The following is a 14967-nucleotide window of genomic DNA, read 5'->3' on the forward strand; positions in this document are numbered from 1 at the left end:
TCCATATTATCTCTGTATATTACCTATTATATATTATCACTATCAGTTTGTATTTGCTTATGTGAAATCCTGACATTGTAGATATATTAAAATTTACTAGTTACATTAGTCTATGTGCTTTGTTAATTTCCACCATTTGTACTGGCTTGTGCGTATATATTAAAGATTTTCATAAAACAACACCAAGTCCACTTTGCTCAAGCATTACTTACAAATAAAACAGTAATGCACTGGTTTATTTCATTATTGGACACAAATGAAGACAGAACCCAAAACGTGGAAAAAAAATTCAATGACATTTTATCCCTTTCCACTTTGTCACTAAACATTCTCTTTATTTGGACACTAAATATTATATTCTCAATCAGTACAACAGCAGCAAATACTCAAAGCAAGGTTTTCAAAAAAATGAAAGCACCTTTTAGCACACTCAGTGCATCTATCGCCAGTCTTTTGTAAGTATGAACCGAAATCAAAGGCCTTGGTCAAGCTCATCAATTACTTTAATTTGGAACCAAATCGATCTTAAATCATGTGGTTTGGGGGGAATTAAGGGTTTGAGGGTAAAGAGAAGTAAAAAATATGTTTAGATGGACAAAACTGGGCTGACCAGAGAGAAGGCAGGCAGCGATGAACGAGAGACATTCACAGATCTACTGCTTTACTCTCGAACCCATACTATCCATATGACTGCATAAAATCAGTGCTTGTGTGTTTGTGTGCGAGAGATGGCTGGTCTGACAGACAGGGCAGTCATGATATCCACATCAGTTCCTGATGGATGGAGATGTTCTAGACTCTGCTCCTCGCTGGGGCCTGATAGAACACGCTGGAACACCTCTCGGTTCGTCTCCTTTCCTTTTCTCTTCTCATCCCGTTTCCAAACGTTACTGCTTGTTCCTCAAGCTTTGATCTCAGGGACTTGTGGACACAGCAGCTCAGAGTTCTCTGCCCCAAGTTCCTCTGAGGGGAACACAACAGAATGAATTAGGAAAAAATTCATTGGATCACAAACGTCTTCATGGAAGTTCATTGTATATTCATTACTTATTGACATTTTAAAAACAGCAACAGGTTATGTGTTGGACTCTCGCAGAAACACACTTATCTCCTGATTGGACACACGAATTTGAGTTTATCCATCATGAGGACGTAGATTCTGAGGCTCAGGAGAAGCTTTAAGTCAGAGAAGAAAACTTAATCTTACAGCAGAACTCCGCTGTTTAATCAACAATGACTGGAGCTACATAATTGACTTTGGTCTCATCAGATCAGATGATGATTAATTTAACATGCTTCAGTGGTGGCTTGTTGTATTAAGTTTGTCGGCTTTTATTAGGGTTACCATACTTTGAATGAATTTGTGCTACTGTCTTTTTACTTAATATTGATTTGCGAATGCCTTGTATCCTTGTCCTTTCAAGTCCTTATATATAAGTCTCATCATATGCTGTTGTCCTCAGTTACACGTGGCTTTCCTCGCACTTGGGTCCGTCCTGGGTGAGGGATCCCAGACATGCGAGTCCCTGAGATTTCTACATTTTGTCCCCTTAAGTTTTTTTGGTAGTTTTACTTACTCTTGGTTACAGGATTTCTCACCTTGTTAAGCCCTATGAGACTTGTTGTGTTTTGTGAATATGCGCTACACAAATAACCTTTTATTGATAGACCAATATCATGCAATTTTGTTGTAAGCATTAAGTGTGAGAATGAATCAAAGGCCCCATTCAGAGCTGGTGTTTACATCCGCCTCAAGTGATACAATCACAAGTGGACAGCTCTGAGTACATCAGGTCACACCTGGTAATACAAGTGTTTCAAATGACCACTTTTCATCAGATTTCACTTCCCATCTCTGTATGTAAACCAAATATTGTTTTTATCGAATCTGACTGTTACTGACAAGTGACAGAAAAAGCTGGTGACGACCTGCTAAGTGAATAAAATGGACTGTATTTAGATCTACTATCAAAAATAAATAGTCTCGATTACAACTCAAAGCACTGTACAGTATGCCATTCTAAAAGGGGAAATTTGGGGTTCAGCATCTTGCCCAAGGTCACTTCGGCATGCAGATGGGGAACACTGGGTTCGAACTGCCGACCTTCTGATTGGAGGACGGCCACTCTACCCCTCAGCCAACCCACGTTTAGTAATAATAGTAGACAGAATAAAAGAAAGAAAGTGAAAAAAAAAACGTAGAGTTCATTATGAAACTGTGGCGAACATTAGGCGAGTAGGTGGTTCTTCAATGTGGCCCATGACACAGTGCTGCTCACAAAAGAATGTGACCACATGCATCTCAAACCACCTCTGACTGTGGTCTGAGTGATAAGATCTCCATTGTGTCCTCAATGAATCTAGTGTGTGTCCACTCCTTTACTTAGCAGGTCTGAACTAGACCGTAACCTGTCCCCCTTACCACTTGACACCTGTTTGAAGCTGTTTTTAGGCAAGACCTGTGGAGGATCTCTAGAGAACTGGGCCCTGAGGGTGATTCTCTGCTAAGACACATTCACAATAGCAACAAATTCTCTACAGGCTTCAGGTGAAGGTTGGCGCATGGAGGCAGGACGATAAGTATTCATTTCACTGAGGAGATCACCAGAGTTTGTTACCAGCTTAATGACACTGACACTCTTATCAACATAAACTCTCTTGACATCTTCAACTATGTCTTCTACATGCGTGGCTCCACTTTTTACACAGATATTTGTTTTCGTTAAATGTTTTGGTCTGTCACGTGTTAAAAGCCCTACTCACTGGCTGTTCATCCAGCAGAGGGTCTCCTGTTCGGTTCTCTAACATCAGCTCCTTCAGATTTTCTGCAGACTATATACTAGGGGGTCAGGCAGAGAAAGTCCACAGAAACTCCCAAAGCTCTCACTCTGACATTTTCGTTTGCACATACGCCTCCTCCAGGGAGATTTCGGAGCATCTCTGAAGTTCAGTGCGCGTCGAAAGCAACTTGAGTGGTATAGTTCGAGAGTCTCTCCTGTTGATCAATTGCCCTTAAATCAGCCCAAGAGCTTGTATCAAGTTTTATTTTACAACTTCCAGCAGTTTACTCGTTTCTATAACATTAGTTTTTTCAATGAGAAAATTCCATTTTCATGTTTCTTTGGTAACCAATAGAACAGCACATAAAATGCCCTCTCAACAACCTTTACTCAAAACTCTGTAATGACAGAGTTAAAAGTGTATTTTATATTTTAGTACATTTGCAAAGATTTCATAATTATGCTTCACTTTGCCATTAGAGGGTATTGATGAGGGAGTAAGAAATGTATTTATATTAATGAAGGTTAAAAAAAAGGTGGTTTCTATTTATATCAATGTGCTATTTTTTAGTATCACTAATATTTCTCCCTTATAAAAAAACAATACAGTCCTAATGTCTCAGATTGTGGGAGCAGCAGAGAGGACTGTACATAAATCAGTGCTTATAGGAGGAGCATTACCAGGGAGGACACACTTCCACAAGCCGTAGGTTTTCCCCACTGCCGTCTGCCACAGTCGAAGAGTCCCGTCTTCAGAGCCACTAGCATACAGCTCACCATCTGGACTGAACCGCACACAATGGACTGGACCAAAGTGACCCTTATAGGACTCTGCAGACAGGTGAAAGAGAGGGTTTACAGATCTGCTTTTCCTTAAGGTTACGTGCACTTTTTATTCTCCCTTACCTATGTTGACATGAGACTTTTTAATTACCTCAGCCACCGTTATGTTTTCTCCTGTCTATATGTACTTACTGAACACATTTCCACAAAACTTGGAGGAAGAATAAGACATTTCATCACTTTCTTTAACATTGCTAGATTTTTGATCAGGGAAAATATTGAATATTTAGCGTACTGAATTTGAGCTAGATTGAATTTAAGGGGACTGTCTCTTTGTATCTGTCCAGGAATATATTGTAAAAAAAATTCTTTGGATATAGATTTTTTAAGTTCAACCCTACACACTAAAAGCAAGACAAATTCCTGGCCCTTGAGTTGTAGATTGTATGTTCTCTCCCAGTGCCTACCTGCCCAATAAAAAATCATTAGTGTATAATTTCTGAAATTATACAATATGTCCCCATCAATTGCTCTAACCAGCAAACAATTCCTCTTTATAGCAGGTATCCTGCCTCAGCAACAGAGCTACCACTTTTCACAGTCCTGAGTGAGACCATACACGATGATCCAGCGTCTTGAGAAAAAGCTTTGCGCCTCACCCAGTTCTTCCTGAGAGCTGTAGTCAAATTTGTAGAGCTTGAAGTCTTCTCCAGCGGCAACAAAGAACTCCTTGTCTGGGTGGAGGGAGGCTGAGTTAATGGAAGCTGAGGCCTCCACATTCTTGATTGGGTCCAGGCTGGAATATGTTAACACATTATAAAAAAGTTAGATAAAAAGTAATATCCCGGAGGTCAGAGAAATCAAATGTACATTTCCTGTTGGATGAAATCTTATGGTCTAGGATATCCAAAGTCACCTAAGGGCATTGTAGAAAGCGATTGTCTTTCCGTAAGTAATCACGACGATCTCTCCATCCGCCATGTATTCCATGCTGCTCACAGATGAGTCAAACGTCAATGTTTTCACCACCTCCATGGAAGTCCTGTCCCAGAGCCTGGACACACAAGCAACACATAAATATATATATTTATATAGGATTGGGTATAATTCAGTACCCGAGCCTACAAATAAGTAACTTGCTAGACAACCAAATGTCTCTGTGACAGCACAAAGGAGAGTCGCAGTAAGTAGTGGTTCAGGTTTATCACGCAAAGTCACATGTTGACATTGATGCACAGACTGTTCAAGTTAAACCACAAGGAGCCACTTCACTGACCTAACGGTTTTGTCATCAGCAGCTGAGAGGATCTGCTTGTCGTCATTACACCACAAAGCCTTCTTTATTGCTGACGTGTGACCTGCAATCTCCTGTGGTGCTGAAAGACATCAAGTTTCCATAGTCAGGTACATGAGAAAAAAATGTCACAACACAGAAGTCGGGGCTTGACTGGGTCTCACAAGCCACTGATTTAAATGACAGCTATTTCCAGTAGAGGGCAGTGCTGCACTGACTAAAGCAGGATTGAAAGGAAGTGAATACGAAAAACGAAGTTTGATGAATCCCCAGAATACAGTAAATTCTTCATTTACCCACATGTACGTTAAAATAAAAAAGTTTCCTCTACGACACATTCACTGACCTTCTTCAGGGCAGCTGAGATCATAAATCCGCAATAGCTTGTCATTTCCTGCCGTAAGCAGATTGTTGCTGTCCTGAGGAACAGATGGCACAAATGTAGAAAGACAACATCAGTTTGAAAAATATACTATTAATATCCTTGCATGCATAGGACGTGAAGCCATATGCCCCGGGGTCATGCCCAAGACAAATAAAACATGGATGCTCAAAGCACACAAGCGTTTGTGATCAGTTTTACATCATTAAATTACTAATCAGACCATCTGATCTGTGTGGTGTACCTGTGGTGTCAGTATGAAGCTTCTACTATGTGTTATCTTCAAATGATCATGTTCCAAGGGTTCCATAAAAATTTGATACATTAAATAAATAAGATCTTTCATAAAAACACATTTGTGACTAGTTAACTAGTCAATAGGGAAATTTATATTTAGGAACATCTCTTCCTCAAATTGTTAAAAAGTTTCCTTACTAGGATTAAATAATAAAAAATTCAACATAATGATGACATAATGACCCAAATGACTGGTACCATTGGTGCAAGGACATATAAAGCATAGAAGATATGTACAGGAATAATATTCATTAAGAACAACTGTCGGAGCACTTACCTTAGTGAAGTTGACAGACTTGACAATGTGTTTGTGTGCCAGTGTGAGGACCTCGTCTCCACTCACTGCATCCCACACCTTTCTGAAAAGTCAAGAGGCCATTAGTTAACTGACAAGAGTATGTGGCATGAGAATATTATGTTACTGGGGACAATGGCCAAATGCTCCAATCAAACACCTATGCCACCACAGCACGAAAGCCATCCAATAACCAATGACCAAAACCCTGACACTAATATCACTAACAGTTTGTTGGGCAGATGTGTCATTACATTGTAAGTCCATGCACCAAAAAGCTTGGTGGTCTAGTGGTAGAAACTTGGACTATGGGGAGAAAAGGTCTCTGGTTCGTCTCCACGGAGAGACAACAAAAGACAAACCTGGATTGATCTGTCCAAAAATCCAAGAGAATCCTCCCTACCCTGTCTAGTGCCCCTGAGCAAGGCACCTTACTCCCCCAACATCTGCTCCCCGGGCGATGTACATGGCTGCTCACTGCTCTGTGTGTCCTGCACCAGATGGATTAAATGCAGAGGATACATTTACCTACCATTGCATGAGTGTGCATGTGTTTGGTATAAATAAACAAATCTTAATTGAGGGTTGCAATTATGACTCATAAGCTTATAATAGTAAGTTATTGGTTTAACCACCACTGTGGTTATTTGAAAAATACAGGGAGACTGGACACAATAGTTGAAAATATGATTTTTTTTTTACATTGTAAATAAAAGGTTTCTGGTCACTATTTAAAGATGTACTGAGATAAAGTTGCCCGCTGGACTTTCAAAGGGGTATGGCTGCTTAGCCAGAAGCCTGCACTTGCGGAAAGTTTTTTTATGAATGTGGAAATGTGAAGCTCAGATTGAGTCAGATGCACAAAACACATTTAACGACATTTCATATTTTTGTCGGACAACAATCCTTGACATCGGACCAGCGCAACAACAGAGAGCTTTTTAAGGTGAAGAGGCTTTAGCCCTGTTCAGACCTGGTATTCATACATCCTGAGAGACCTGATCATTTGGGTACGTTCAGACTTGCACTGCGCTGACCACAGAGAATAAACAGGGAGGATACACTGGTGTCTGTTGGTTAAAGACTTCAGGCAGGGAGTGATTTGACTGAATTTTCTACAAAATTGTAAATATGACCGACTTCATGTGTATGAGTAATCAATTTTCAACCCATCCAATATGGGCTCAATGGGTGTAAAGGGCAGTATCTCTCACAAAATTAATTCTATGTTATTCTAAACTCAAATTAATGCTGTGACTGAAGCTCAGAGCCTGTAGAATAGAAGAAATGTGTAGGTGTCCAAATACTTCTTGCATTGATTCTCTAGCATGACTCAATTATTCTTTACTGTAACGTCTGCTTTGTTGAACATTAACCAGATTTGTCATCCAAGAAAACTTGAATTAAGTCCTTGCATAACTGAATACACACTTCAGACATGCACTGAACTCAGGATATCCTCCCAAATTTATCCAGAGGGGCAGTTAAAGTCTGAAATAGGTAATATAAAATGACGCTGAGGACATTATTAACATGTGACGGATGCAAAGCTGTGCCCCCCCCCCCAAAAAAAAAAAAGTATCTCAGAATGAAAAAAGGTGCCGTACACATAGGAGATTCTATCAACATGTAAAGGTAACAAAATTCGCGAACTTTTGGAGATAAGGGCTTCGTTTGATATAATAAAAAACTGGTGGTATTGATACACAACGTCATGCCTCCTGCATGGATGAAGTCCAGACCCTATTGTCTGCATTTTACCCAGAGTTGATGTCGGAAAGCAGCTTAATACCCACATTTTTATTAGACTGACAATGAGTGACTGGGTTTAATTTATCATCGTTTCCTGAGGAGGACATCGCGTTATGACATCCGGACAACAATCAAACGATCGTCGATCATCTATTTATGGAAGATTTCCAATTCTTTAGATTACCAATAAATCATGGTGGACTAAGGAAGGAAAGGCGAGAGAAATGAAACACTTAGGGTCATCTCGCAACAGCCTACGTTAGCATGCACAAAAAAAATTGCTTGAGATAGAGAGACAATATAGATAGGGACTTTCGAGACACATAACGGTTCTCCACTCACGCTGTGAAGTCAGCGGCAGCGGTGGCAGCTTTGGTGGCGTCTGTGTTCAGTGTGGCTCCCCAGACTGCGCCCTTGTGACCCAGAAACGTTCCGATCCAGTCCCCTGTGTCTCCATTGCGCAACATGGGTTTGCCATCTGATGGGGAGAGAAAGCAGTGAGGAAACAGATGTTAGATCTCCGGGACAGTGGAGCAGAGGATGACACACAGACCTGCTGGTGCTGCTGTCAGGGCGTCTGGTGGACAAGCCTCTATTGGACTGAGTCACTCTGAGGAAGGCTGGTGTCACTACAGCTCCCATGGAGCTCATCTCTGGGAAAAGCCCGTTTAAGTAATCGTTTTAATATAAGGAGTTAGCATAACCATCAACCTTACAGACGTCCAGATCAACTGGGTCTCAGGAACCAGACAGGAGCCAGATAGTGGTACTCAGCTGTCGGCCTGGATTTACGACTTCACCTGTCTCGTGTTAATAGAACGTTGTAGTCCTGTGTGTCCTCACCTTTACAGGCGCTGATGAGGAAATAGCCAGTGGAAGCGATTCCACTGAAGGCCAAGTCTACCACAGGCCGGGTGTGACCTGAGCAGGTGAGCGGAGTCTGCCTCATCGCCATGGTCCAGCAGCCGGGCAGGAGACGGTTTGAGCACGGAGAGGAGACGGGAGAAGGCTAGCGGCTAACTGGCTAGCTGGATAGGCTAGCGGGGAGCTCGGAGAAAGGCACTAGCTAGCGGGTATCTTGCTGAGGGGGTTCTCCTTTCGCCGGCGGCTGAGTGGACGGTGAATGCCTGAGAATGGACTCCGCGGGGTTGTCGGTGTAAATGTCACGTCTCCGTCCCAGAGAAAGAAATGCTTTCGTGCTAATAGCTACAACATTGCAACTATCTAGCAACGTGCAACGCGGCGCAGCTCCCACACAGACATGTAGCCGCTGTTCCGCTAGCGACAACCAGAGCCGCACTTCCGGGGAGAGACGCTTCACAATAAAAGCGTCAGCCTCTCAGGCGTGACGGCTGCTGACTGGCTGGAGGACCAGCGGTCAAAATTAGATTCAATAAAGACACAACAAAGTATATAATCATGTGGATAGATATGATAAAACTGCAGTATAATCCAGAATTTGTTAATAATTAGTTGGTTGAGCGTTATTTCTAAATCGTAGGAACATATCAATATAAAAGAGTAAATTATAGAATACAGCACAAAATGTGCAATGAACACACCCTCACACAGACACACACACACACACGCCGAATCTGTTTCTGCTAAGATATCTTTCTTTTTGCATGTGACACTCTCTCAACACTTGTTTGACACACTACTTCTATATTACAGTATAATCTTTATTTTTAAATACGGTCTATGAGCAAATTCGCATATGTTACAAGCATATATAAGGACTCAAATAGCAAGAGACTTTTGTTCCACGACTTCAAGAAACAAGATGAATAACGTGTGTCCTTCAGTGTTGTCTCAGTCAAGAAGGGCAGAGCATGAATGGTTGGGGCATTGCTTCGTTACGATGGTTCTGAATGCATCTGCCACCTGAAGCTTTCTAGGTTTTGCACCACCAGTGTACCGTACAGTATGGAACACTGTAGGCTCTAACAAGTGTTATTTCAACTTCCTCTGCACACATAGAGTATATGCATGCGAACATGTTGTCTTGTGCTCACAGTTTACAGCACTGATGCCGCGGCTCATTATCATCATCGCATAAATCTTTCCTAATGATGAGACCCAGACAGTTCACTTTGTTCGCTACTCGGTCAGCCACAGGGAAAACTTAATTTCTCATCCTCCTCGCTTCTCACAATCATGACAACACTATTTTTGGACATGGGTTTATTGTAATAAATCAAAATCAAAGGGCGGCTGTGGCTGAGGGGGTGGAGTGGTCGTCCTCCAACCTGAAGGTCAGCATTTCGATCCCCAGTCTGACCCATCTGCATGCCTATGTGTCCTTGGGCAAGATGCTGAACCCTGAATGGCCCCCCATAGAATAACAAAGTGCTGCGAATAGATACACTGTATGAATGTGTGTGTGAATGGGTGAATGTAATACTGTACTGTAAAGCACTTTGAGTGGTCATCAAGACTAGAAAAACGCTATATAAATACAAAACCATTTGCCATTTAATAGTGCATACCATAACATAGCTTAAGCAATTGGTGTAAACCAGCACTTAAAGGAGAAAAGACACTAAATCATTAGTATACAACTGATTGTTAATAGGATGATAGACAACTATTGTTGTCGGTGGTTATTTAAAAAAGCTGTTTAATTTAAATATTTATCAAGGGACTAGTTACAATTTAACTGGTTCAAAATGTAGTTTTTTTTTATTTTATTTTGAAGAAATGCCATTGACTTCTTCATGGGCCTCATGTGAGGATAAACCAAACGCATCTACTTCATACTCTGCCTCCTGCAGGACATTAAAAGATTTATCTGTAATGTCTGTGGCACCCATAGATTGTGCCACCGGGTCCTGTTGGAGGCAAATTATAAAGTTTGATTGAATTGACAGACCTGAAATAAAAGTGAAAAATGTGGCTTTGTAGCTGGTAAGCACTAAGCTGAAATAACGGGAAAATAATAAAAGATATATTTAGAGGTATGATGATTTTATTAATGATAGTAGAACAAGATAATAAATCTACTACATCTACTACTTATAATAATACTAATAATGATGAGATCTGGATTCTGCAGCTGTGGAGTAAGAACTGCATGGACAAAAAAGATCATTCACAAATCCTTGGATTTTACTGTCATCTAACTTGGTCAAAATACATTGAATCTATCTTTTGTTTGTCTTCTTATTGTATCTCACATTTTGTATCTTTATTTATGCTGTTTTAGCAGGTAAAACACACAGGAGTAGTCACACCATGATCAAAATAACGTTTGTTAAGCAAAATATACATTACAGGTGTAATCTTCCCAAAATCTGGCTTCAAGCACAGAACACAATTGATAACTAAATGTTAATTGTGAGTGAGGAAGATGAGCTAATTGTGACTTCGAATTGCATTTTAATTTTTATTTGATTAATAATTGGAAAAAGTACATGTGGAAATGTAAATTGCAGCATCTCACACACAAAATCCTTATTTCTTCTCAAATGCGCACAGTGAACATCAGCCATCCAAAACACCCCAGCCTTAAGGTGCAAAGATGTGAGGCAACCTTTTAAAGTTTCTAATCAATCAATGGGAACTTTAAAACATAAACATGACAAATGTTTGCTGACAGGAAGAGAAATCGCTGCGTAAAGGTGGAGACAAAAGGATGGGTGTGATCTCCAGATGGCGCTTACAGGTCCTGTTATGGTGTTGGAGTGAGGCAGGGCTGTGTCCCACTCTCTGAGGAGCCGAGCACTGAGAAGCTGCTGCAGGATGACAGGCAGCGGGGAGTGTGCCTTGCTTCACGGCTGCCGGTAGAGATGGCGCCCTGATGCCGGTGAATAAGCAGAAAAACAGAGCAGAGGGAGGGACAAGGGATGCGGGCAGCGGATGATGAGGAGCTGCATCACTCAGAGCATCACATGGCAGGAGATGATGACAGCGGTCTGTGGATATTTACGGATGATTATTGTTCTTTTGTACATAGTTTATTTTTTTACATGAGATCTGAAGCAGTGTGAAGTGTGATCCCTGAGAGGGGAGGCGCTGGGGGTTTGTTGTCTGCCTCGTTTCTCCCTCCACTGGGGCTGTCTGCTCGTCCGACGCAGGGAGGAGAGGGCAGGGCGGGGAGGGAGACGGGGCGATGGCTGCGGGAGGAGCGGGATGCGGCGACACGGTGGAGGAGTGCCGGGTCGAAGTGGAGCGCCTGACCCGGGAGCTGGCGGAGGCCAACCGCGAGAAGGTCCGGGCGGCGGAGTGCGGGCTGGTGGTGCTGGAGGAGAACCAGAGGCTGAAGCAGCAGTACGCCGACCTGGAGGCCGAGCAGGAGGCGCTGAGGCTGGAGCTGGAGCAGCTGCAGGAGGTGGGCTCAGCAGGGGTATGATGAAGTAAATGTTAGTTAAGATACAATAGAAGTGGGATCATGTTATCACTGATGCACCGGACGAACCATTTGTTACTGTAGTTTTCAGCGATAGGCACCGTTATCACACTTTATATGAAGATAATTCATGACGTGATAATAAAGTAAAGTGTAATTTGACCCAGCGGCTGCACCAACACCTGCTGGACAGCTAACAATAGAAAGGCCTATAGCTCATACCATGCAGACTTAAAGCAATTGAGATATGTAGGCTAACTTTAAGTTTATACCTAATATAATATGCTTATTCCGTGTTTATGGAAGTACAACGACAGGAAAATTGCCATATTGCTCATACACCTTTAGCCTATAATGTTTGTTTTTGTTCTGGTCTGGTCACTTGTATCTTGTTATATACATCTTTTGTTTGTATCTTTTATTTAATTATGTAATATATATATTCATAATAATGTATAAAGTAGCTTGAAAGGTAGTAAGATAGGCTAGTAACTTAACCCACTATGTTGAATAAGATGCAAGTCATAATTGTGACAACAGGAAATGACTAACATCGATGTCTTGAAGACAGTCCACGGGTTAAATGTTTTAAAACCTTTAATATTTCACTTTATTTTGTCCTCAATTGGTACATATTAAATGAATATACAATAAACTAACTAAAAGGAAGGGAAGGTTCTGTCAACACAGAATTAACTAATTGGGGCTGCAGACAAAACAAAGTTTATTTGTTATTTCAAGAATTAAGATTGAATAAAGTCTGTCTGCATATTAGGGTGGAAACATAAATACACATGCTTAGTTTTTTATAACAGAACAACAGATACATTTAAAATAAATACATGCCAAATAGGGCAGGAAGTAAATTTAAATTTTAAGTTTAGAATTATTCACATTTTATTTATACTAACACATAGATACATATGATGTTAATGTGGACAAACCTCTGTTTAATGAGAAAAATGCAGTCAGAGAGAAGATTTGTCAAGTCATTGACCACTGTACAATACTCAGAGTATCAATATGTACGTAATCTAACCAGAACATACACAGTACCTTAGGTTTCCCCTGGGTCCCCTGCTGGACACGCAATCCAAATTCTCAGTCAGAATTCATTATCTGTATTCAATAACCTTAATTATTTTTTAGCTACTTTTGGACAGCACAACAAGCTGTAAATGTAATTCTTATCGCCTTATAAATTCACTGAAGTTAAAGTTAAAGAACATGATTATTTCTGCTAGGCATATAGTGTACAATGGTTTAATTCACCTCATGGAAGAGAGAAGGTTTATGAGCTTGGAGATTTTGAGCCACAAAAATACAAAAACAATGAGCTTAAGGAGGCCAAACAGCTTCGTAGAGGTAAGGGGAACCACAGAATTGCTCATCATTTTCTACAGAAGTCTGTGTTATCATCACACAGAGTAATCTCATCCATTGTGTAGGTATTTTGTAAGTGACTCTTGATTCTATCTATAGAGTATTCGTAGCAACTGTGAGTTACTTTATGCCACAGGCTGGTATTAACTGCTGTAGAAACACCTAACTATTTTGCACCAGATGCACCACAACATTTTTGCAAAGGCTTGCCAGAATGTTATGTCATTGGTCGAGACTAGAGATCAATCAATCTTTTCATAGAATGAACGTAACACAAAGAGTTTTATTACTGTAGAATGAAAAAAACATGTAGGGAGACCAGAAGGATAATTAAATCATAAATTAGTGTCTCTGTGTTAGATGAATATTGTATGCTTAGTTAAGTTTTTGTGTGAGTGACAAAACTGGACTCTGAATCAAAGATGATTGGGATTTCACTTATTGACTTGGGTTAAGTGGCAGGGCTTCTTTCTGAGCTTTAGAACCTGATTTCACTTTGGTCCTAGTTGAGTTGTGTACACAATTCTCCGCCATCCATAACTCAATATCAGAAATATGGCTATAAAGGCCATTTATTGCCCCTGGTTCATCCAGAGAATCTGCAGTGTAAAGCTTTGTATCATCAACATAGCCTTGGCAATTAGAGGTTAAAAAAGGATTCAAAAGTATAGGACCAACAATTGAACCCTGAGGAACACGTCAAGTCATTGTATAGCTTTTAGATGAACATTCAGCAATTCTTACAAAGGTTGGTAAGTCAAGACTTGAACCATATAAAAACAGTCCCAGTGACAGGCTGTGCACAGTGTCTCTAAAAGAATGGAGTGGTCTGCTCTATGAAAGGCTGTGCTTAAATCAATTAGTAAGCTACTATCACAGTTGTTAGTCTCGTCTTCGCCATATTGGACCTGAGATTGTGTATGTTTAAAAAATACTGTGTTGATAAACTCATTTAACTGCTTCTCTAAAATAATACATGAAATATACAATACAATCTAAACTACTTCTCTTCAAAAGTGGTTAACTATGATGGACTTAAGATCATTAGCGAAGACACTTATCTTAATAGATATAACCATCTTAATAGCGGATACCAAGAGCTGGGGGGCCTACTGAGGGAGTTAAGGCCGGAGTTTTGTTGTATAGTGCAAAGCAGCAAGAGGCAGGTGCTAGATGGTCAGAGAAAGATAGCTGGTCATCAAACGTGACGATGCAGTTTCTTGAAACCTTGGTTGGGTTAGAGATGGAAAGGCAATTCTACTGTTGATAATGTTTCCCACCATTTCACCCCTTTGGGCGTCCCTGTGTGGAGGGGATGGGGGCTAAGGGGGTTTATCCTTGCTATGACAGACTGGAGAAATGCCTAGAAAGATATGTTTTAAATCAAGAAAAGATTTTTCCCAAGATAAACATATTGGAGAACAGATAGCAGGGTTCTCTGTATCAAAGGCTGCCCTCAGGTCTTCTGTCAGCAGGTACTTTTAAACACACAATGAAATGGATCAAGGAGGGGCTTCTCTGAGAGGAACACTGAGACCTGTTTGAGAGTCACACTATTGCTAACATTGGAGAAGAATAAAAATATGACAACTGGTTGTTCCAACTTATTTAGGGTCTATCATGAAAATCGAAAAAAACGAAACACATATCTTA

At 40.8% G+C, this 14967-nt stretch overlaps 2 protein-coding genes across 2 annotated transcripts in view; one reads left to right on the forward strand and one right to left on the reverse strand.

Moving 5' to 3' along the window:
• Positions 1-187: 187 nt before the first annotated feature.
• On the reverse strand, positions 188-8873 carry strap (serine/threonine kinase receptor associated protein). The gene is made up of 9 exons (XM_062383038.1): positions 8427-8873; positions 7926-8061; positions 5814-5895; positions 5204-5276; positions 4840-4939; positions 4480-4617; positions 4223-4359; positions 3462-3611; positions 188-963 (listed from the first exon to the last, which is right to left on the reverse strand). The coding sequence occupies exons 1-9, from the start codon at positions 8536-8538 to the stop codon at positions 902-904; spliced, it is 990 nt and encodes a 329-aa protein (XP_062239022.1). The 5' UTR covers positions 8539-8873; the 3' UTR covers positions 188-901.
• A 2821-nt stretch (positions 8874-11694) lies between these two features.
• LOC133949144 (protein bicaudal D homolog 1-like) overlaps positions 11695-14967 on the forward strand; it is a 29465-nt gene continuing 26192 nt past the window's right edge. Inside the window, exon 1 of the mRNA XM_062383340.1 lies at positions 11695-11913. Coding sequence (XP_062239324.1) covers positions 11695-11913 — 219 coding nt within the window. The remainder of the gene's footprint in view (positions 11914-14967) is intronic.

The sequence above is a fragment of the Platichthys flesus genome, chromosome 23 (genome assembly GCF_949316205.1).
Source record: "Platichthys flesus chromosome 23, fPlaFle2.1, whole genome shotgun sequence".
In the NCBI taxonomy this organism is placed as follows: Eukaryota; Metazoa; Chordata; class Actinopteri; order Pleuronectiformes; family Pleuronectidae; genus Platichthys; species Platichthys flesus.